Source organism: Geospiza fortis, unplaced genomic scaffold (assembly GCF_000277835.1).
Source record: "Geospiza fortis unplaced genomic scaffold, GeoFor_1.0 scaffold188, whole genome shotgun sequence".
NCBI classification, from domain to species: Eukaryota; Metazoa; Chordata; class Aves; order Passeriformes; family Thraupidae; genus Geospiza; species Geospiza fortis.
This window is the reverse complement of record NW_005054337.1, coordinates 4,604,344-4,629,125: the sequence shown is the minus strand read 5'-3', so window position 1 is coordinate 4,629,125 and position 24,782 is coordinate 4,604,344. Positions and strand designations below refer to the sequence as shown.

At 47.9% G+C, this 24,782-nt stretch overlaps 1 protein-coding gene across 1 annotated transcript; it reads right to left on the bottom strand.

The window, feature by feature from the left end:
* Window positions 1-2: 2 nt before the first annotated feature.
* Window positions 3-21,877, bottom strand: ZHX3 (zinc fingers and homeoboxes 3; the record flags this gene model as incomplete). The annotated part of the gene is given in 3 exon segments (XM_031058080.1): window positions 3-544; window positions 547-2,455; window positions 21,771-21,877. Coding segments are annotated over 2 exon segments (2,304 nt in total), but the record flags the coding sequence as incomplete, so codon positions are not given.
* Between the last annotated feature and the right edge of the window lie 2,905 nt (window positions 21,878-24,782).

Genomic DNA, 24,782 nt, shown 5'->3' with positions numbered 1-24,782 from the left:
TAGCGGCTGTCCCCGAACCAGCGAATGACCTCGGCCCGCGGCAGGCCCGTCTGGGACACGATGGCATCATACTCCTGGTTCGTGGGGCGCTGGGTCTGCACGAACATTTGCTTCAGCAGATGCCGCTGCTGGGCCGTTTTTTTGAAGTTCAGTTTGGTTTTGGGAGGGGTGGGCGGCCGGCTGGAGCTGCCATCCCCCTTTTCATTTGCGCCGGTCCCCGGTACCTCGTTTTTGCCGTTGGACTCGGTCACTCGCAGGTTTTTCAGGTTGATTTTGATGGGACTCACCTTCCGCTCCGCCGAGTTGGGGTTGCTGCCGGAGGCGTCGACTGAGCCGTTCTCACTCGTGGCCCTCTGTTCATCCGAGGAGTCTTCCCCTTCCCCGCCGCCATTCTCTGCCTCCTCGTCCTCCTGTTGAGCCACCTCCTCCACTTTCTTATTCTCCTCCGCCACCTTCTTCTTCCTCCTCTCCGAGAACCAGCTGTCGATCTCCCTCCGTGTCATCTTCGTCTCCCCCCTCAGGCGGTTCACCTCTTCCTCAGGGTGAAGTCGGGCGCCTGGTGCCATGACTGCCGCCGTGGTGGGTGGTGAGGGGCCGGCGTAGCTGCCGCCACCGCTGCAGGGCTCAGCTCGGCTCCTCTGGGTGGGACATCCAAAGTGATTTCAGGCAGGGAATCAAGAGCACTGTCTCCAGGGAAGACGGCCCGGCCGCCTCTCACGTTCCTGTAGTGGTACCTCCTGTCGCTGAACCATTTTCGAATCTCCTTGGTGGACAAGCCCGTGATCTTTGCCAGCCGCTCGACCTCAGCCTGGCCAGGGAACTGGTTTCTGCAGAAGCTGCCTTTGAGGGCTGAGAGCTGCTCGTGGGACTTCTTGTTTTTGTAGACATTGGGATCCAGGAAGGTCTGCGAGGAGATGGCAGGGCAGGCGGTGAGCAGGGACTGGCCGCTGTTGACCACCTTGACCCCAGATGTGTTGCTGGAGCTCACGGTGCTGTGCTGCGCTGCCGGCTGTGGCTTGGGGACAGAAGTCACTGCCAAGGTGAAAGAGGAGCTGGTGCCCTTCAACCCGTTTGCCATGATGGGCTGCGTGACCAGCAGCCCCCCTGTCCCCTCTGGCTGCCCCACCACGTGGCCTGGTAAAGTTGCCTGGATGAGATGGGGAACAGTCCCAGGATTTGCAACCAGAGGCGTGTTCAGCACTGTAATGGTGGGTTGTGGCACAGACTGGATAACAGTGTTGAACATCTTCTTCCTGGCATCTTCGATCTCCTCTGGTGACCAGCTAATGCCCTGCTTCAGCCTTTGGGCAGTGAACCAGATCTTCAGCTGCTCTTCTGGGTACTTGGTCACCACGGTCAAGTAGCAGAGCTCAGCTTTGGTGGGGTAGGGGAACTTGTTGAAAGAGTTTTTCAGGAAGCTGTTGGAGTCCATGGCAGCATTGTATGTGGGAATGCTGCTCAGTGGGATCATCACCTTGGGAAGGGACTTGGATGTAGGGAGCTGCTGATGCAACGGGGGCTGCTGTTGCAGAGACACAAGTTGTGCAACACCTGCCGGCAGAACAGGCACATTTCCTATGATAGACCCATTCACTATGTGGGATGACTTTGATGAACTTGCAGTGGGCTGGCTGACTGGCACTGACCCATTTGGGAATGAATGCTCTCCATCCTTCACCTCTGACTCACTGCCCAACTGACTCGACACATTCTCCTTCAGCGTGTGGATTTTTTTGGCCTCGGGTTTCCCCTTCATTATCTTCATGATAGGGGTTTTGGTAATGATAATTTCAGACTGGCCGTCTGCCCCTTCCTCAGGGACCTCTCCTGGCAGGTCATGGCTGCTGGTGGCCTCACAGGGACTTTGCTCCACGGTTGTACGACTGTCCTGCTTCACCACCCTCCAGACAAAGCCGGTGTCGCCGGCGTGCGACTCAGCGTTGTGGTGTGAGAGCCCTTCGTGGCTGTTGGCCAGGAAGCTGCACCCGACACAGGCGAACGCGGGCTCTTTGCTGAAGTCTGGGTGCTCAGAGTCCAAGTGCCCAAAGAACTGGGGAAGGTCTTGAGAGCCAAAGTCACAAGGCTTGCAGATGTAAGTGTCGCCGTCAGCAATGCCGCGGTGCCCATTGGACAAAGCTCCGTTGTTGCTGTTGCTGGCCCCAGCATCACTCACTGCTGGTCCTTCTGCTGGAGCCTCTGGTTGTGTTCCTTCATGATCATCTTCTCCAGCATCCTGCTCGGTCTCCTGAAGCACCAGTGTTTTTACTGGTATCATGCAGGGAGTTGTGGATTTCCTTTTGCTAGCCATCGCTGCAGTTGATCCAGAGGACTATTCTTCTTTCATTTAAATGAAATTCAAATTTAGCAAGCACTATTGCAAGTGTTCTGTAGTCCAGATTCCAGCAAACTCATGTCCCAAGGAGTTGTTGACAAATGTTCATATTTGCCACTGAACCTGAGGATAAGAAAAGGGAGGAGGGGTCAGTTCCCTTGGTATTAGACAAAGTACAACTGCTCTGGTATTTAACTGCTTCACTCAATAAATAATTTTTCTTCTTTCATTGGAAAAATCTAATTTGACCTTGGATTTACTGTATTTTCACACCTAAACCTGTGAAACTATCTGTTTCAAACCAAACACACAAACGTGTCACTTTTACAGCCCACATCAAATTCTCATTTAAGGAGGCAAAACACTGAATTTTCCTCTCATTCTACCCTGTCAAGGCCCGTCCTTGGTGTTTCAGCAGGGAGAGCAGTGCCTGGGCTCCCTGTGTGCCCAAGTCCCAGCTCAGCCTCACACAGGAGGTGACACCAGGCAGGGTCACCTGGGAAAGATGCCTGCTTTCCATCACAAAAAAAAGGATGAAAAATCCATATATTCCCCACAGAACATTTCAATTTTTTCAAAATCAGTGTTTTCCATCCATCTTGTCAGGAAGTTTCTTGCCAGCTCAGAGCACTGTGCCTATGCCAAGAGTCTCTGCAGACACCCAGAGCTGCTGCTGGGAGCGAGGAGGCTGCAGTAATTTAGCCCTTTGTGCTCAGCAAGCCTGCAAAGCATTTGGGAGATGCCCTTCCCATCCTGTGTACACTTCATTCCTGTTCCAACACCATCTGTGAGTCCTCACTCGGAGCTGCAAGGCAAGGTAAAGGCCCCAAAGCTCAATAGCAGCATCACAATGTTCCTGGCTCCTAGGCTTCCCCTCCCACCACCTCTGCAGCTTTTGGCAGTCACCCACCCTGTGCACTGGGATATTCCCTAACAAAGAGTAATTTCTCGTCAGTGCAAGCCCATTTTGCTGGCCTTGGGCTAACCAGAGATTTGTTACATTTAAAACCAAAACCGAACAAAAATAAGCAAAACCCAACCAACCAACAATGACTTTTTCCTTTATTTTTTTTCCCTCCTCTGAAGCTACAGCAGACCCTGAAGTGCTCCAGCCCGTGGAAGGTCAGGGCTGGCTGAGGCATTAGCCACAACCTTATTCCTGGCCTGATGGAGCTTTCCCACTTGCACAGCAAATGCTCTGTGCCTGAGATCATGACCCCAGGGCAGCAAAGCTGCTGTAGCTGGCACCAGGAGTCATCTGCCTGGTGACACCCCTCTGTCAACCTTTTCTACAGCAACTCTGCTTTTTTTTTCTCTTCAACAGAGGGATAAAATGGTATTTTTCCAGACTGCAAGGTCACTTGGAAGCATATGGATGCACTGATTCATATTACAAAGACTCCGTGCCAGATTTCCCTGAGATTTACAGTAACAGCAACTGAGCTTTATAAAAACACTCATAAAAACTTGAACTTAAAAAAAAAAAAAAAAAAAAAAGACTTACCATCCTATGAGATGACTCACAGAGGTAATTCCTATCAGTTACAGCAGTTGTGCACCAGCAGCTTTCTCAGATCAGATATTTGGAGCTGATCTCATGCACTGAGAAATGCAGATCAGGCAAATGCCTTGTTGGTGCTTATGCAATACCTCCCGTGCTTAGTTTTGTTGGTAGTTTTTAGAACAGAGGAATGAAAGATCCTCATGCAAAAGCAAGAAAAAAAATCAAATGGAGGAAGTTCAATTTCAAATGACCTCCCTAACTTTATTAGATTTTTTAAAAAGCTGGTTCTGAAAGCTGACATCATTTTTTCCAAACGGGAGAGCCTGGATGGCTGGCTCTGGCCTCAGCAACTCTCAGGCACCGTTTGAAAGACTGACGGGAAAACGTAACTTCCCGTTAATGTGGGCTGATCTGAGATTACAAAACAGTCCTGTAAACAGTGTTAGTCATCACTGAACTTGGCATCAGAAAAGACTGCTTGCTATGCTAAGGCATGGTGAAGAGCTAGAAGTTATAACTTTAAAAAAAAATTCTATAAATAAAACAGGTATTAAAGCCGTGAGCTGGATTTAGAGCGTGTGGATTGCACATCTCAATACCTCCTTTGTGCCACTCTCATCCATCCCACCTTCTCGTGGTTGGTCCTGCCCTCTGCAGAGGGCCAGAGAGTTATTCATTAGCATTAGCAAGTGGAATATTTGGATGACTATGAATGGGCTGTGCTATTCAGAGGGGAACAGCATCCATTTGACACCAATCCCGAGATGCTCATTTTTGATGCTAAGTTAAATATTACACAGTCTAGCAGGCTGCAATGACCTTTCCAAGTCGAGTCAATTAGGGAAAAAGCAGTAAGATCAGCCTGAAGGCTACAAAATACAGCTTTAAAGGCTGAGAGGAGTTTCATGTCAGGGAAGCAATGGTAAAAGGGAATACTTATTTCATTTTATCCTGCAGCTTTAGCACAGAGAGAAGCTGCTGGGCCCTCTGCAACCTTTTTTCTTTCCAGCAAACTCCAGTCTCCAGTACTGAGACAGCTCCAGTCCCTGACAGATCTGACCCAGTGTTTTTGGAGTCTCCAGATATGAAAAAGATGATTTTTATCTGTCAACAGAATAAATTTGATACAAAGCAACAGCGACACACAAAGACCCCCATTGTGCCACATTAACAAAGTGCCTCTCCCGAGCACTCCATCGCTATTATTTTGGGTAAGTGTGAATGGCCTGACCCACCTACAGAGAACCTAAAAGCTCTGCATTTCATTTACCAGCACATTTGCATCAAACTCTGTGCTCTCTCCAACAACTTTCCTTAAAAATGCAATCAAAGCAGCCCCAGCCACCACAGCTCTCCTGCGGGGCTCCAGTATTAATGCCACCTGAGAACACAGATTGCAAATTTTAGCTGGAAGTGAATTGCAGTGGCAATTTACCGGGGGAAAAAAAAATTAATCAAGTGTACTGTTTGTCCATTTCATTTCCATGGAACAGTTGCATAACCACATGTTGGAAGTATGTTTTATTCACTGCTCACCTTCTGGAATGCACTTAATACTTTAATACACCACTAATATATAACAGAATGGATAATTCACTGATTTCTCCCTCATTAAAATAAATGAGGGCGTTCTAATTGATAGGGTAAATTAATGGCAGAAAAAGGGATCAATTGAAAAAGATCCTCAGTGTATATCACCACTGCAGATGCCTCAGACCCATCTGCACAGCCATGAGTGAAGAACTCAATTTCCTATGTATTATTTTATGATTAACTGGAACAAAGAGACAAACCTGAATAGAAGAGTTACCTGGAGCCAGGAATACAAAGTTATTGTACTTAAATTCATGGTTCCAATTTAATTTATACCTGCTAATTTCAAAACAAGGTAGCAAAGCAGGTCAAATGTCCAGTGCACCTAAACCATCCCTGCTGCTGGAAAATTGAGGGAAAACTGACTTAAAGCAGAGTAAAGCCAATTTTTTTCCCAGTGATGCTCACAGAAATGAAGGCTGGAGGGAAAGGTGGCAGTTCCAGGTACAAAACCAATTCTCTGCAGAGCAGCTTTGCCTCTGGTGAGGGAAACAATGCCCAGACCAGTCACAGCGAGCTCTGCAATAGCAGAAAATTTACTTCTACAGAGATTAACAAAGGGAGGTTTCGAAATCTGCACTGCTGAGTATGAACTTTCAGCTTTTTCCAGCTTGGCTGGATATAACTGGTTTGGTTTTAAATGTTTCACTGAATTAACGAGTTAGGTTGTTAATGCAAAACATTCACTGCATGCAGAGCCAAGGTCCCCAGTTAGCAGATTAATTTTTGCGACCTTTTGCAAACCTCGCCTAGAAACAGCAACCAGAAAACCCACCAGGCAACAGCACCAGGACACAGCAGCTCCAGCCCCACTGCCCAGGCATGGGAGTATAGGGACACACTCCCTTGCCCCCAGCCCTGCCAGCTCCTGGGTGCCAACACTGCCAGCAGGGACAAAGCTCTATGGGGACACAAAGGATGGCTGCGTGTTCTGTGGGCTCTGCTGAAGAGGGAATGCTCCGTTAAAATAAAATGAAATTTATAAAAAATTCCATTTTTAAAAATCAGCACCAAAATAGAAGTAAAATAACAGTTTTCTCAACACTTTCAGTGCCTGCTAGGCAGGCAGACACGCTCCCCAGGTCAGAGACAAAGTTAATGTTTCTGTCTCATATGGAGCCAAGCACAATATTGGCACTTTAAATAAAAGTGGTTTGTTTTTAAGTTGAAGCTCTGCAGGCCCCAGCTGATAGCATCATATGAGGGGGGAAAGAGGAAGAAATCAAAGGAGGAAAAAAAGTTGATGTTTTTGAGTTTTCGTCTCTCCCTTCAGGCTCTACCTCCAGCCAGGGTCAGAAGATGCAGTGCTGTGTCTGGGAGTTCCAGATGACTTCCCAATCACTGTAATTAGCCAGGCCATTAAATAAATGATCCCTTTGGCCAGCACCATCAATCCAAACCCAAGGGCTGAGCCCCCTTCCCCTTGCCACCCCCACAAACATCCCCCTGTGTTTGACAGTAGGTCCCCCCAGCATGACAGGCACCCAGTTTGCCCTGGGAGCCAGCTCAGCAGCCTGGGACTGGGTGCATTTACCATGGTGCTGGGGAAGGGAGGATAAACAGGTCCATGTATGTGGGGTACAGGCCCTGTTGCCAGCCAGGGCACTCCTGGGACTCTTCCTCTTTGGCTGGGCATTAACATTCCTTCTGCCTTTGCAGTCCATTCATGAGAAGTCATGTAGGAGTTTCACCAGTCTGAATTATTTATTGCTGAAGGATGCCCAGTGGAGGCTACTGCTAATCCATCCCAGGGACACACTGTGTGGATGGACATCTCAGCAAAGACCTCTCCAAGCCACACCCCTGTCATTCCATACAGACAGATCACCTCTCCAGAGAAACTTCCAAGGTGTGAGAGGGAGCTCTCTGCCAGCTGTGCCAGCATGGCTCTGTGAAGGAGAAGAAAGGGCAAGATTTGGCAGGGCTGAGCTCCTCTGCTCCCACTCTGTGGTTGTGCATCCCAGCTAGCTGGAGTCCAGCATCCTCCCCGAGTCACTCTGCAAAGGCTGCAGCTGGGAGGAAGTCACAGCATGGGAACATCTCCAGCAGCCTAAAAATGCCAGCAGCAGAGCATCACCCTGGCTTCTGGCACACATCCCCATGCCATGCCCTTGCACCTGGAGGTAGTGTCTGCCACCCAAAGCCTGGTTCATAACCCACACCGAGGTCGTGACACACTTAATTCTTTGGGGCTTTAACCCCATTCAGGACTGCAAGCTCATCAATGAGCAGTTAGGGAGATTTTCCCCTCCAGAGCAGATTGGCAGCACACTAACTCTGCAGGCACCCAAACCTTAACGTGAACAAGCAGAGCCACCAGCAATAGAATAACCACAGCCCCAGAGAGGCCACAAAGGCAAGAAAGGCTCTTCACATCTTATTATTTCGCATTGCACGAATGTACAAACACACGCACAAACTTCAGCAGTTTTGAGCTTCAAGCAGCATCACAGTCAACGTTTGTACTAAGGAACAATTTCTCTTTATGCCAACTGGTCAGGGTGCTTTGTAGCTTAAGCCTGGCTTTGAAACCACGGGTACAGTCTAAATGCAGTGGGAGCCGGTTGACCGAACAATCGTATTCATTCTCCATTCCTTGGCAGGCCTAGAGCAGAAAAGAGTCTTTTCCATTTAGACCAGTTAAACAGAGCTATTCATTAAAATTTCACCCTTCTCCAAACTGCTGGACTTCTCCATTTAAAACGTGCCTTTAAGAGAAGCCCTCTCTCCTCTGCCCCTCAGTGCTCCTCATCCCCCTGTCTCAAGTAGGTACCGATTTCTGAGCTGTGTGTTTGGATTGCTCTTGTGCTGTAACAGCAGCACCTCTCCTGTGTGTTGGTATCTGGGCAGAGGCTGCCTCAGCACTCAGGGACTAAGGGCAATTATCTCTGCTTTTTTGTTGGTTTTTTTTCCCCCCAGACAAGCACAAAACTGAGCAAGATGGAAGGTTAGAAAGAGCTGGCTGAAACAGAACACGATTAGAGTATAAAAATAGGTCACTGGGATAATATAACCTTTAGACTACTGGCAATGTGCCCCCCTTAGAGACAAGCCTGTGTGCTGTATTTCAGGAGAATGTGAGGAATAAAAAACAACCACCACAACACACATCAAAACAAAACCACTGATCATCCCTCAGAGCTTTGCGTGCTTCTGTTTGAACATCACTAACATTAATTCACTCCTTTTCCTCTGCCTTCATCCATTTGATTGAGCACAAAATAAATGTTATGTAATCATACCATTAACATCTTCCAAAAAAGTAATAATCTCTTTTGGCCCAGAGGCTTCATTACAGATTTGCTCCACATTGCACTACCTTAGCAGGGTTCACAGTTCCAGCAATCCAGGGACCCACCTCCACAGTTTCAATCCTCAGATTTTGTCCAGGCTGGAAAACATTCCCAGCGTTCCCCCAAAGCAAAAGGCCCAGCAGACAGATAATCACATCTCAACAGAGCCATCTCTGGGGTTACCACTACTAGCAGAGGACACCAGATAGCATTAATGGAGCTTCAGGAAGTCCCTCAGCTCATCAGTATGTGGGTGTCCCATCACCTCACACTCAGCTGGTGACTGCCAGCAGGCTGGTTTGTGCCTGAACAGGACAGTATGACCATCCTTGTAAACACACTGGGGTTCCCAGTTCAGCCCCTTGTGCTTTCTCCAGGATGTTTTCTCTTTGCTTGCATTGTCAGGGCTTTGTTTGTGATTTCATCTGAAACACAGGCATCTCACACATCAGTTATATCCTGCCACACCATCTTCAGATGTGCCACACACATGCCTTGTGATCCCTTGGAGCTCATTGTCAAGCATCACCATTTCTGCAGGACAAGCCCAGCTCTGGCAGATGCAGCCCTCCAGAATGTATGTGAAGATGAATAGGTTACACCTAAAATACACTTCTTTGTGTTTTTATTATCTGAAATTGCTGAACTGGCTCCAAGACAAAAATCTACTGGGGAGCTCAGAGCAATGAATAAGCACCAGAGGTAGGTCTTTGTCCACATCAAATTTCCAACAAGGATACTTGAGACTTTTAAATCAGCAGGGAACACTTGGCTCAGCTGCTGAGGAGCTCACAGGTGTGAGAGCACCCAATGGCAACAGAGCACACACAGTGCCACAGCCCCCTCTCAGTGCTGCTCCAGCCTGCCCCTTCCCAAGGAATCATCTTGGGGAAGCCTTGGAGCCCAGCTCTGTGATGTACCCCTGCTCACAGCCCCACTGCCAGGCTTGCACATCACCTCCACAAGGGTGACCTTAATCGTGGGGCCGTCACCCCAAATTTGGGAAGCACAGCTCTCATGCCAGCACAATATTTACTGTTAAAAGAAAACCAGTGCCAGCTTTTACACCAGCACCAAAACGATCCCACTGCAGACACAAACCCAAAAGCCTGTCACACAGGTTTCTCACCAAGCATCCAAGTCCCCTGTGGAATGAAAAACCTCTTGCTGAAGCCAGGCTGATCACCAGTTACTGAGCAGCCGCAAAAGGGACAGACCAGCAGCAATTCCAGGGAAGTAAAGAGTGCCCAGAGCTTTAAAACAAGATGTGGGTGGGAAGGACTAAACCAAGCTACTAAACAGTACCAGAGGTGCTGGAGCTGATCATCTGCAGCACAGCCTGATGACTATGAGTGCTGCAGCCCCTTCCCAGCTGAGCATTTTTGGATTACTTCATCCCCTGTGCCCTTTTGCAATATGCAGCTTCCAGAGCTGTGTTACATCCTGGCTCAGCCTCAGCTCCCATTCCTCCACTTACAGTTGCTATAACCAAAAAGAAAACTGCAAAGTACTTCATCTGAAAGCAAAGAAACAGGGTTTGGCAGGTTGGGATTGTGGATTATTTTTTTCCATCCCCATGCATTCTGCTTCAGAGTCGTCCTTTCAGACGCTGCGCGCAGCCAATGGCTTTTGCAGCTTATTGAGCCCGCTGGTTTATGGCAATGTTTTTCTGCTCACTGAACTGGCTCATTCTTTCAGCAGAACAAACTGTTCCACGTTGAGGCAGGAGTTGGCTGTGTTTTAACAAAGGATTTTTCCCTTCTGACAGTGTTTTGCAAAAGACCCAAAAAAAGGAGTTTGGAGCCAAGTTACAAAAGGTCAGGAGAGGCGAGTCGAGCACTGGGTGTAGTTCCTGTATGTCACAGCCAGACAAGGAAATGGGTGGGGAGAAGAGGAATGGCACTTTGAGCTGCAATAATATGTATTAAGTGATATTAATGAGGAATGGGCTTTTAAATGAGGATGGCAAGTATGCAGGCACGTAATTTTTGCTGCACAACACAGGCTTGTTAGGTAGGCTGAGGCTTCTGCAATCATTTATCCGTGTGAATCATGCATTTGAGAGAGTTCAAGTAGCACTAGGAGCGAGAAAAAGGCAGTCTTATTTGCTTCCCCTCCCCAAGCTGATTTCAAGGAGCTACCGCACTCTCATCTCCCGTCAGCCAAATGAATATTCAAAAGGCTTTTGCCAAGCCAGCGCCAGTCAATCAGGGAAACAATGCTGCAGGGAAAAAAAAACCACTGGGCTGAGAGACCTGTGTGAGACAGGCACCTTGTCCCTCACCACGGCTCTGCTTTACCATCCAAGCCTTTAATGTGGTGCACGGTGCTGCTGCTCTGCCTGCTCCATCCCCTGCCACCCCACAGGACAGCAGAGCTGCTGGATGGAGGATGAGCATCCCAAACCGGGGTGCTGCAAGTGGGGATGATCCCAGCACTGTGGTCCCAGCAACACAGCCCTCCTGAGGGAGCTGGTGATAGCTCTTCCCTCTCTCTGCTACAGGTTGGGACCACAAATGTTTCCTGCATGGGATGGGCAGGTTGCTGGTGAGGGCCCATTCCCTGCTCAGCAGCAGCAGCTGGTAGGAATTGGGTCTTTCTGCTCTGTGCACTGTAATGGACAAGCCAAGATGGACAACTCTGGCCCTGCAGATGTTGGGAGGAGGGATCCAAGGGGATCTGCAGCAGTTGACAGTATGTCATGCCTAATACTCAAGCTTTTCCAGGCCTCAGAGGATCCCTGAATAGAAAGAAACCACCCACCACTGGAACACAGCTGCTTTTGTGGCTGGAAGGGGCAGATGTTCAACCCCATACAACAATGCAACACAACAGTTGAGGCTGTAAGTGAAGAATGCTGCATCCACTTAAAACTGAAGAGGGAAATTAGGGACACCATCTAATTCTAGAACTACCATTTGGTCTTGATGCTTAAAGTTCACATACCTACTCTGCAGGAGTGGCACAGGGCTTCCTTCCATTGCCTTAAATAGGCAATATCCTGGATTGAAGCACTAAACCACAAGGACTTCAGAAGCATATGGTCAGACTGGCAAGTGCTCAGCTCCTTCAGCTGGAACACCAGTTCCCAAATAAGTTCACTTCCTTTTTAGCACCTACATAAGTGACAGACTTCCAGAAGTCGCAACTGGACTGCACAGGCCAGGCCCTGCTGGCATAGAGAAGGGCAGACCATTAAGAGAGCTCAGTATCTCTGACAGCCAAACCCTTTGCTGAGATGAGCCTGGGGAGAAGCTGAATTTCAGAAATCCTGCTCAGCACAGCCAGCATTAAATCCTTCACCACTCAGCTGCCAAGAAGAGCTTGGCATGGAGAACAACCATCCTAACCACCACACCCTCGTTCAGTGACCCCCAAGACTTCCCATGGGACAACCTTCTCCCTTTCTCTAAAATATTCACCATGTCTTTTAGGATTGATAGCAAGAGAAAAATGGATTTGAGACGTGATTTGAGATCTCTCTGGGCAAAATCTGGGCATCTGGACCACGCACCTGCCACCCAGATGCAATCCTGGTCAGAAAGTGTATTTGTTCAAAACCATTTGTCAAGACACTCTGGACAGAACTCAGAGACACAGAACAAAGTTCAAGGGTTATTTGTGATATGAACCGTGCCAGTCAGGATTCTCCTCTTCCTCCAGCTGTTTAGTGAAACTTGGAATGGAGTGGCCTTACTGGAGAGTCAATTACTTTTTTAGTTGAAAACTCACCATCCTCTAGATCAGCTGTGAGCTGAAAGCATCCCAGTTATTTACTGCTGGAAGCAAAAGGAATTTCCTTACTCTCAGAAAACAGACATTTAAAATTAGTTTCAAGTTCAGTTGTGATAAACAAATCACATTCTCCTCCTTTCTCTCTCCTGTTTTGTTTTGGGGTTTTTTTGTTTGGGTTTTTTTGCAGGGGGGAGGGGGATTGGTTGTTTGGAGTTTTTTTTGGTTTTGTTTGTCGTTTGTTTTTTAAATCATGCCTGCTAGTCCAACCAGCCTTTTCCTCAGTTGCTCTTTGCAACTCCTCATTTAAAAACTCATTCACAAGGATGCAGGGGAACTACAGACATCTTCTGAGAAGAAACAGCAAACCCAGAAGACCCCTGATTTCAGAGCTTTTCCTTTGACACTTGATTCCCTGAGAACCTCATTAAAAAGAAACAAACCACCATGTATTTAGGTTTTTTCCCACTTCCTGTGAAGAGCAAAAGGTTGGGAACTGGGATGGGGGCTCAGGACTCCAAATCTCTGCTTACAACCAAGATGAGCCCACCACCTACCCCGCCCAGAAGCTGGGGATGCAAACAGCTCCCAGCAGACTGATGAGGAAGACAAAAGGTGTTTTAAATTCATATGACACTGCAACTAAAGGGTTTTGGGGATTTAGACTGAGTCCCACGAACCTGAATTCATATTAATGTACTTTGTACCTTGTGGATCACAAGGCCTTGATACAAGGAGATTCTTTTAAAAAATTCAGGCGTGCTGGGAGAATTGCCTCCTTGCCATGTTTTAGTGAGTCTGCCCGTGAACTGCCAGCAATTACTAAGCTTCCACTCTGTATTCAAAGCTCTATACAATGGAGTTTATTATTTTTAAGCCTTTCAGACATCAATGTAGCAAACTTAACGGAGCTATTTGGAAGATTAAGAGACAAACACCACCATATTATTCAATTTAGCTCCAACACTGAACACTTATTTCTGTAAGGGATCACAGCTAATACATTGCCAACTGCCAGCAGAGACAAACACTTAAAAGTCACACTGCAGCATGGTCTTATAAATCAAATTTAAGATATAAGAAGAAGGAAATTACTATCATTATGCAAGTACAGCCCAATTACCACCAGCTGATAGCAAACCTATCTTCAGGTCCTTCAAAAATCCATCCCTAGAAATGACAGCCCAAGGAAATCCTCATTTTCTGTGCATGCAGCCAGGTATGAATCTACTAATACACCTCCCATAGCTGCATTAGATTACTTTTCTAAGTATTTTATATGTTCATAAGAGTGCAAAGAGACTTTATTACCACCTCATCACCCCAGTTCACCGTGGGGAGTTCACTAATAGCTGCTCTATTTGCCAAATCAGGCCTGCAGACAGGTGACAAAGGGGAGTGATGAGAGAAAACAAAGGACTTGTGCCTGTTTTTTACCATTACAATGCTCACAAGAGAGCTGACTGCTGCATTTTGCCCTCCTGAAACCATCCCATCCTTCACAAATTGCATGAACTTAGGTTAGACTGGGTGCAGCAATAGCAGAGGGGAACCACATCCTTCATGGGAATGAAATGAAATAAGAGTCAATTAAAAAAAAATCAGTCTGCCATACGAAGACTGTCATTTCCTTAGAGCTGACTTAACCTGAAGCTTTTGGAGAAAATCCATCTGTTGCAAATTTAAAATTTCCCAGTCCTTCAAATGAACATGGAAAAGTTCTCATTGCAAAGTGTCCCATGAACAGAAGAAGTATTTCTGGCTTACACCAAAGGCATCACAGACTATGTTATAACTTCAGCAAGACAGAAATCAAGAACCCCTCCTAGCTTTTCAGAAAAAAATGAAGGGTTGTCTCATTACACCAGTCTAAAACATTCATTATCCTCATTAGGGTAAAGGGCACAGCAACATTATTAACTCTGTTTCACAGCACTAAGAAAACAGCAGGATAAAGTAAACTGCAGGAGTCAGCACGGGGGACAGTAAGGTAAAAACATCCACGCTGTGTCAGCAGGCAGCCTGCACACACAGGAATGGGGATGACTGACTGGTAATGCCATGATGGAGCACTTCACTTCTAGGCCAGCAGCCCAAATCACAGTCAGGGTAGGAGAGCATGGTCCTCCAGGCACCTGCCCCCTTCTTTGGGCTAGGAGTGAACAGAGTTGGGAGCGTCTTGATGATACTGCTCCAAAATGACAGTGTGTCACACTGGATCAGGCTCAGGACAGCAGGAACTGCCTCCATGCACCAGCCCAACATCACCCACCACACAGGATTAAGGGAATAATAGAAGCCTCCCATGTCAGGGCAGTGCTCACAGCCTGCAGGACTCACCCCTGATCCCATCAGGAGCAGACAGGACAGAGGAACCCCTCGAGAGCAACATCCCTGTGATAATTCCACATCAAGCTGCCTCCCCAGGGGCCAGAGCAGGCAGAGCAGTGAGCAGCAGGGCTCCTCCAGGGAGCTCTGCATGGATCACTGCTGTAACAGTGCCCATGCCTGCCAGGGATAGCTGGGAGAGCGGCTGGCAGCACTGCCCAAAGCACTGCCGCTGTGTTTGGGGTTCTTCTAGACCATCTGTTTTCACATCAAAAGCAAGCAGCAACCACAGGGGTAACACAAAAAATTCATGGCCAGCTGCTCCTATCTGCACCCTTCATCCTCTCCACCCTTCTCAGATTTGGCACAAGTCTCATCATCACCTGCAAGTGCTGGTGAGTGCAGAGAAGCTGCCAGTGCAGGAGACACCCTCACTGTTTAAATGACTCAAGCTGCCATCCTGGACAAGGTCCCACGGGATGGCAGCTCCCTGTCTGAGGGATATTCAGGGTACAGTCACTTGCCATCCCCCAGACTACATCAGTGCTCTGAAATCACTCACCAGGGCTCAGCTCCATCAGGAAATTGCTGCCAGCCTCCTCCTTGTTGCCTGGCACCTTCCCCACATCCCTCCCTTCCTTGGTCAGTAGTTATTTCCATGGCATTTTAGAATTTCCCAAGAGACATGTGCAAAGCCTCTCCCCAGGGCTTCAAGATCCTCCAACAGACAGCCCTGAAGACTTTTAGAAGTCACACATCCATGTGATCTTCCACACACATCAGTCTGGAGCTCATCCTCCCCCACAAAGTGGATTGAACAACTAAAAGTCTCACAACTTGGGGAAAAATCCACAGCCTTAAATGTTTGTTGGCCCAGCAGGAAGATCACACAAACCACAAAAGGGAAAAACAAGAGGGTTAGACAGCAGAAGTACTTAATGATACCACATCCTGTACACTGAATTCAATTTCTTCCCTTTCACTAGTGTCAGGGGTGCTGTTCAAGTTTTACTCCTAGTTACAAAGCAGAGTCTGAGGGAACAGCCAGACCTGCCTGTAGCCTGAGATTTACAATCCTGGTCTAGAAGCAGCCCTAGCCTGTTGCTGTGCCCTGGAGGCCACATGCTGCCAGCTGCCCAGCCTTGCAGCATCCCAGCAGGACAGTCAGTAACTCAGGATACCTTGAAGGAGAAGGGGGTTGAGGTTTTGGCTCTTGGGAAGAGAAGGATGGAGATGAAAGCAAAACTTCTGTCCAAAATGGATGAATTTTTCCAGCTGCTGGGCCATGCCTCTTGCACAGGTGATAGAAATTATATTATATTATTATTAAATTATATATTCACACCAAAGATGAATGAGTGGCCACAATTCACACTGCTGGTTCTCAACAGCCTGCACAAACCACTTGGACCAGCTGTGTGACCAGAGGGAAATACAGATAACAGCATTTTAATATTTCTGGATGGTCAGATACTCCTTAAGAACATTTTTCCTCCACAAGCACCACGAGGTCTGATTTTCTGCCACATCCCAGAGATGATAATTTCCATCCACCCACAGCATCCCACACCAGCTGGAGCTCACTCACTGCCGCAGGGTGGGGGTCTCAGGCTGGTGGCTGTCCCAGATCCACCCCAGATATGGCAAAGGGAAGAAGGGCTTCATGCCCCCAGGACAAAGGAGGCTCAGCATCACTCTGTCTCAACTCTGCTGTACCTAAAACAGAGGCAGCTTCCCCCAGGACAGCTGTCATGTGAGGGTTTCCCACAGCTTCTCCTGACATTTAGGGAGTGGGAAAAGGGGTGGTCAGTGCTGCTACCCTACACTGGGAAGGAGCAGGGAGAGATGAAATGATCTGCCCAAGGTCTGTCTGCACACTGCCATGGGGAGCAGGACCATGTGCCATCATCCTTATCCTCAAAGCCATCACCCCTCCTTAGCAGTCACCCAGGTTCAAAGCAGAAAGGCAGCACAGGGGCACCAGGAACCTGCTCTGCCCAAACTGGCCATCAGTTCATAGCCCAAGAGCTGAGAGCAGTGCTAAGGAAGATTTACAGCTCAAGAAGCAACCACCTTGCTAGTGCAGTTATGCCAGGACCTAATGGAACATATTCTCTGGGTACCTGTAAAACTCTTTAAATGGATCATCCTGTTCTGTTTTCCCCAGGAAAACAGAAAAGAGGCCCATGAGATGGTCATGCTTCCTAGTCCATCCAGGTTCTTCACACAGCAGCTCTGGAAAACGGTACAGACACCTTCCCACTGCCACAGTTCCTGGCTGGAAGGGAAATGCTGTCACCAGTGTGTTACAGAAAGGGAAATGAGGCACAAAGCAATTTGAAATAACTCGCCCAAGGTCACAGGAAGCTTATAGCAAAGTCAGTAATTAAACTCAGAACCTGTGAGTCCCCAGTCTAGTTATTTATCAGAATTCACCCTTTAATGGGTCACCTTTAGTCAGATACCCTCCTATTTTGCACTGCCACTGAATTATACTGGCAGAGGGAATTATTACGAGTTTCTCTTACAGCCCAACATGCTTAAAGGGCTGTTTTGGAAATAAAAGAAAACTTACAGCATGGAACAGACAACTCCTCAGCACTGCAGAGAGCTGAGCCACCAAAATGATTACAAGGCTCCAGATCAAGTTGGGAAATAAGAAGCTGTTTTTCCTCTGCAGTGAATCACTTTGTTTTGAAGGGTGGCCCCCAGTCCACAGTTGGAAGGGTGGTGAGTAAGAACTCACCATTTCACCTTGGATTTGTGTCCTCTTTCACAAATACCTCAGAGGACACAGAATATTGCAGCCTTAGCTCTGAGCCAGACATCCCAAAGCCTCTCCCTCTGCAGCAGGCCTCTCCTTGAACCTGATGTGCCACCAGTTTGTGTTGGTACAAAACAATAGAATGGACTTTATCCAGACTTCCACAGGCCACAGGCACAGTTCTTTCCCTTCATAAAGGAAACCTGTTCAAGCACATCCCAGTCCCTTCAGAGAGACTGGACACAGCCTTGACTGGAGCCTTGCACAGCCTCAGGGCACCCCTGGCAGACAGGGCTGGCTGAAGGCATCTCTGGAGCATCCAGCTGCTGCTGCTGGAGCCCAGAGCCTTCCTGGGGCACTGCTCACCTCACCAGAGAACAGCAGAGCCCCTGCACATCCCAAACCCCAGCACAGGGGAACAGCAAAGCCAAACCCTCCTGATGCACAGATGTGGTGAGTAACAGCACAGACCATCAAACCACATCTGTGGATATCTGCAGTGCTCAGATCCCTTTCAGCTGATGACAAATAGTGGAAGTGTTGGGCAATAGGTTTGGAAAGGGACATGCAGGGTGGAATTTGCCTTTCACAAAATACAATGAGAGGGGCAGGAGTCAGAACTGTTAGTGTGGGGCTAGCCAAGAAGTTTGTGCAGCCAGTGGCCTCATCTTTCTGAGTACCAGCAATTTAATTTGTCACACTGATATTGTACACGTGTCCTGAGCAAACAGATCAGTAAGAAGAAAGAGTAGGAAGGGAGGAATGAGGGAAAAGGATGCAAGGGCATTTGGAAAACTCCATCTGATCTGCAAGCTGGGGAACTTTGCAGTTACACATACTGATTGGGGAGAGAGGAAAAGAGGAGGTAAGAGAGGCTTCACAGCTCCGTGCTCAGGGCTACAGCCCTGCCTGGGGACTGAGGGGCACTGGGCAGTGCCAGCCCCAGCCATCACCTTCCTAGGGAGCACCAACACTGCCAGCCCAGCAGAGAGAAAAAGAGAAAAGGGAGAGAGCTTCACTTCTTCTGAAACTCTGTTACAGAAAGAAACCCCACATGCTACCAAATTACATGGACAAAGGACAATCCTGTTTTGCAAAGCTTTTGTGCGGGGAATTCTGTGTTTTGAGCTCTGCTGCAGATTTGCAGGTGAACGAAAACTTGTGAAAAATGTACCTCTCAGGGTGAGGAAATGAAATCTCTTTTCCCCATCTGTTTTTCACTGGCAGAGCAGAGGCTCTGGGTGGAAGGGCAGCATGAGTGGGATAACCCTGGCCCAGCCCTTTAAGGCCACTCACCAGAGGTCCTGGCTGTCACTCCACACCACAAACCCCAGTGAGGAGCACGTCCAGGGCTGCAGCTTCACACAGGGCACCAGTTCTGGGACAGCACCTCGTGTTGTTCCACCATGGATCCTGTCTTCCCTGACACCACCAGATGAGGGTGAACCCCTCAGCCCTCTGCATGAACCAGCTCAGCAGAAAACACCTCCAGAGGGTTATTAGCAACAAGACCAAACTAGCAGCTGTGGGCCTGCAGATCCTTGGGCCCTGAACACGGGGCTGAAGAGGCATGACATCAACTATGTCAAAAATTTGCTTGCTTTGAAATCCTACTCCTGCTTATTTATGTTTCAGGAGTACCCAGAGGCCCCAGCCAAGCCCTACAGAGCTGGGGCTGGAGAAGTGCATTTGCATGTGTAATGGCCATAGAATCACAGAATGGTTGGACTGGAAGGGACCTTAAAGGTTATTATTAGTCCAGCCCTGCTGCTATGGGCAGGAACACCAACCCTACACCAGGCTGCACAAAGCCCCACATCTCCACAGAGAGCTCCTGCCCCATGGCCAGCCACAAGCAGCTCAGAGTTTTCACTAGAAATAACTCACAGCCAGGCTGGAGGTGAGGCAGGGCAGGCTACAGGAAAGAGGCAGCACAAGGGCTGGGAAGGAAGGCAGCAGCCAGGCACCATGGCCAGGGGTGTCCCTGGGGCTCCTCCAGTGCCCCCACAGCAGAGCTGAGCTCTGCCTCCAGCAGCCAGAACACCCTGCTGAAAATGCTGCACACAGAGCTCTGCAACCCCCACAAGGATGCAGAGAAGGCTGTTAACCTAAACAGACAGGTCTGAGATTGATCTGCAGGAAGGATGAAATCAAGAGGCAAAAATAACATTTCCAACACACCAGTGACATACCAAGCCCTTAATCCAAGGCACTATTTACAGGCCAAGAGCATTCCTTGCTGCTCTTACCTTCAGCTGCAAGGTCTGGGTCAGCAGCTGCCTTGGAGGAGCCTGTTTGAAGGTAACAGACAGCCCAGGGAGCAGCCAAGCCCAGCAACTGGGATTTGCAGGCAAAGATAAATAATTAAAGGGACAGCTGAGCACAGCTCACTAGGCTTTGCTTCACAATGCAAGCGCTGAACGTGGAAAACTCAAAACATTTCCTCCCCAAATGCATTAAATGCCCATTTTGCTATTTCAAAGTCTTCTACTTTCTCCAGCATCCAGATATTTACTTCCCAGATGCACTGCCAGGAATAGGGTTTGTAAATAAAGTTTTACAAAAAAGGAAGGTTAACACACAACATATTTTTCCCATTACTTCAATACATCTTGCAAGCTCTGCAAGCTTGGTAAAGAAAGAGTCTATTTAAAAATCTAGGGTGGGGAAGAATTAGCTCACCAAAACCATAAACAGATTTGCTTTGCACTTTCAGGCCAAGAGAAAAACAAGACAGGCCATGCACGTATTGATGCACACAATGGCACAATCGTTTTAAAAACAAATGAATTGGGAGGGAGAGGACACCACAGGAGGGTGGGGGAAAAGGAGGAGCAGAGACAAAGGAGCCAACTTCTGCAGCAAAGATCCTCAGCTTGGTTCTTACAGCTCCTTGAGAAGATACTGAAAATCCTTCGTGGGCCAGCACAGGACCATGAGCTTGCAGGGAGGATGGCACACTGCTACAAGGCCACAAGCCATCTCTGGGTGCTGCCCTCCAGTAATGAACAGTGTCTTTTTCTGCAGATGGAACACAAAGGAATCCTTCTGATTTACCCAGACACCTTCCACATGAACCATCCACATCCATTATTGCTGTCTTTCCATGGCAGATACCAAGGAATACAAAATGTAATGCCCTTCTCCACACTTTCCCTCCTAAGAGACCAACTCTGTTTACAAAGGCAGAGCAAAGCTACCAAAGCTTCACCCTGTTCCTCCAGCAGAATTCTCTGTTTATAACAGCCGGACAACCAGAGAGCCACAATGTTCACTGCATTTGCACAATTACTGCCATAAGGGACTGAGGACCCACCTAGGTGCAATTAATGAAGGGAACTTCAAGGAGGACAGCTCTCAGGGGGCTGAGGGTGCACGTGGATCCCAGCACATCACATGCTTCAGCAGGGTGCTTTAGTTTGTTCCTACCAGTTTAACAGGCTACAGAGCTGGAAGTGTGTCAGGAAAGCTGCAGCAAACAGCATCAGTCCAGTTACTGTACTCCCAACACTGATTATTTAATAAAGTCTACAAACAAGCAGTCTCCAGATGTGGCACAAGCTGGGTAGAAACCACTCCAGGGTTTGAAAACCCCCATTTCCACAGGGACACTGTCATTTATCACACAGCCATGAACTGGGTGAACAAATTCCCTGCCAGTCTGCTCACTGATGGAGCTTACTTTTTGTACAAATAAAATAGCTTGGCTCTGCTATGAGACCCAATTTCTTCTTCAAAAGCCTGGAATGGTGTAATGGAAAACTGAAGTGTTATTTCCAAGCACACTTCTTCCATCCACAGAAGCCAAAGGGAAAAAGCATTGCTCTCCTGACCCTTCATCCACACCATGGGACAAATGGATATTTATTAAGTGATATGGAAATAAAGTAAATCAGCAACTAGCACACAGATAGAGGAGCCAGCCAGGAGAAAAGTACAAACACACAGGCTATCTGAACTCAGCTTTGTTCAAGGAGTGATATCCAAAAGCAAAGAAAATAAAAATTTCCCCCTTCTCAGGGACACCTGGAAGCAGAAGCCAAGTTTGATCTGACCACAGAGCAGCCCCTGCTCTCAAGGCAGTGGAGCCAGTCACTGCAGGATCATTCCTTCAGCCACCAGGGATCTCTGTGACACACTGGAACACACATTTCCCTGTCCAGGCTGCACAGGACAGAAGGTTTCACATCCCACACAGCACCTGAGGTGACAGCAGTGTCCTACCTGCTCGAGGGACCACGTCCTGAGCCTGTCGTTCTCCTGCCCCTCCTCTGTGCTCACCCACATCTTTAAAGTGCCTGCAGTTGCCTCAGTAGCACCAGGATTCAGGCTGGAAGAGAAGACATGACACCAAAAATTACTGCTGCACCCCTAAAGGAGAAGGCAGCCCTTGGTTAGCAAAGGCTAAAAGCAAAAATGAAACACTGATCAGTTTGAGGTGCCCACCCTGCCATGCTCCCAACAGTAAATCCCCACTGAAGCACTCTAAACACCCATCTTTGGGGTTTTCTTCTCCCTCTCAATTAGTAAAGACATTCTTTATCAGAAGTTACCCAAATTTGCTGAATTAATCACCAAGCCCTGAAACCAGTGAAAGCAATCCCCCAGCTGCAGTGTGCTGGAAACTGTGGGCTTGGTCCATTCCAGGGCTGAAAACCTCCACTAGCCAGAACATATTTAGAGCAGCAACCACAGCACCCCGACTGCCACTGCCACAGCAGCAGCTAAATATAACATACAGCTCTGCTCATAGCTGTGGCCTTCTCTTCTCCCCTCATTTCCCCCCACTGCCATCCAATCCCTGTTCCTTCACCGCTGGAGAAGCAGCAGAGCCAGCTCCATGTTATTTCCTAATTTCTAAACTTTATTGTCTAAAGAGATAAGCAGCCAAGTGGATTTCTGGGATTAAGTTCAGACCAGGGAAGAAAACAGCATATTGAAAAACAAAGAGTCACCCTGGAAAAAGGTGAGCCAGAGCTTGGAACAAGGATGAAAACCAGGAAAATTAGGTTGTGATTGCCCAACTACAGGAAAATTTAAAGTTGTTTGTTGCTCCTGCCTGAGCTCCTGCCTGAGCAGTGACAGGTCCTCCTCTCCCAGGAGCATGTCCCAAGTGTCCCATGCCCAAGGGCAGGAGGGCTGGAACTATGTGATCTTTAAGGTCCCTCCCAACACAAACCATCCTGTGATTCTATGATTCTGTGAAGTGTCCCTGTGCTTCAGCCAGCTCCAGTCCCTAAAGTTCCCTGCCAGGGCCCCACTCATCTGCTGCTCAGGTTGGATCCTGCTGACCACATGCTTTGCACACGACTGTTGCATTTCTTGGATTAACTAAGTGGCACAGAGAGATTTCACCAAACAGGCACAGATGCATTACAACTCAGGAAAGGGCTCCCCAAACCCACCCAACATCCTGCAGACAAGACATTTCCACTCTGGCTGTAATTTTACAGACCAAACCCAGCAGGATTAAAAAAAAAAAAATCAAAGCAATTGGACAAGAGTAGAAGGACACAAAGGTTTTCCCTCACTAAGCACTCAGGTGTCCTGATGCTCCCTGCTGCAGAGCCATGCTTGGAGAAAGCTTTCTCCAGACCTGCAGTGCTGGCTGCTCAATGTTATCTGTTATAAATTATTTGCTGTACGTTATTCTCCCAATTTAATTCACAGGAAAAGCAAAGCAAGCCCAGAACCAGGGGGGAGAAAAATCCGGAGGCCTAAGTCTGGCAAATCACAAGACTTGAGAGAACAAGAAAAATGCTTTAGATGCCACAGTTTTTTCTTTTTTCCTTGCTTTTCTTTTTTTTTCCTCCCCTAAAATGAAGGGAAGGCTTACCCCTAACCAATTAGGTTTCAGCACACTTGGAAAGATCCCAGCGCCGAGACCTTGACATAACAGATGACAAACTTTGCTGTGCCAGAAAAAATCTAACATATAATAAGAAACAAATACTAGACTGCTGATGGAGTGGGTTTTTATTCCAGAAATTTGTGTAAATGTCCTATATTGACTTGCACAACCCCAGCACCTCCCAAACCGAGCGATAACAGCATGGCCCCACTGCTTATCTGCCATTCCTCCTCCTGTAACAGTGCTGCTCCTCTCCCTGTGCCATGGTACATTTAATTTCCTTCACACACTCCTTTAGGGATTCAGCATATGCCTAAGACTTCAGCAAACAAGATTTTGCATTCCTTGGAGTACCTAAATTAAAGAGTGACCTCGATCACAGCAGTCAGAACAGCTTCGCGCTTCAAGAAATTAAAGGTGGCTTAAATAGAAACTTAAGCTGGAGGCAGAGATAAATCTGACTCTTCCAAAACCTCGTTCTGAAATATGGAGTAAAGCCCCTGCAAATTTGGCACCATGAGCCATGATTACCCTGGCAGCTCCTCCTTGAATTCCCTGGAATTGCTGCTTCAAGAAGAATAACACAGAGGGGGCTGGGGCGAGAGGGCAGGGACCGGGCTTTCCTCAGAGCAGAACATGCAAACAGCTCAGCTGCTTATCACTGAAACTGGAAAAGCAACAAGGACAACCAAGGCATGCTTTTTTCCCTAACTTCTCTCAGATATTAAAATCCCAGCATCCAACAGCCAAGATACACTGAGGTCCTTCTGTCTCAGTTATTTGCAGTGTCTGCCAGAACCACAGCCTTCATTACCATCCCACTGCTGTCCTTACGGCTTCCCAAGGCTTGACTGAGCAGCTCAAAACCTGCACACAGTTCCAGTGTGGAGAATATCTTCCCCAAATAGCAAATTCAACACACAGAGTGAACCATCTTACTGTGCCTGGAGGTTTAGCACTGCAGTGTCTGAACCAGCTGGACCAGTGGGCTCATGAAAGGGGAAAGAGAAACTCCAGCACCGTGTGTGAGATCCACTGAAGGGTTGAACATTTCAAAATCAAATCCACTGCAAAGGCTCAAAAATAGAGATTATCCTGTTTTCCTTTTACCTGACAACCCCACCTCAGATATATTTTTTTAACAGCTGTTAGCTCTCTTTTGAGATCTTAACAGATCTTCTTGCTCGTTTTTGGGATTTTTTTTTGACGTGACTGAAAAGGGAACTAGGCTGTCCCAGAATAAAGCCTCCTTGCAGAGCAAAGCCTGGTTCACCCTGAGACTCACACAAGCAGACACAGCAGCTCCAAGCACACCCCTCTGTCCACACAGAAGTTGGGCTGAAGAAGAACAAAATGATACAGAAAAACACAAAAACAATTCCCCT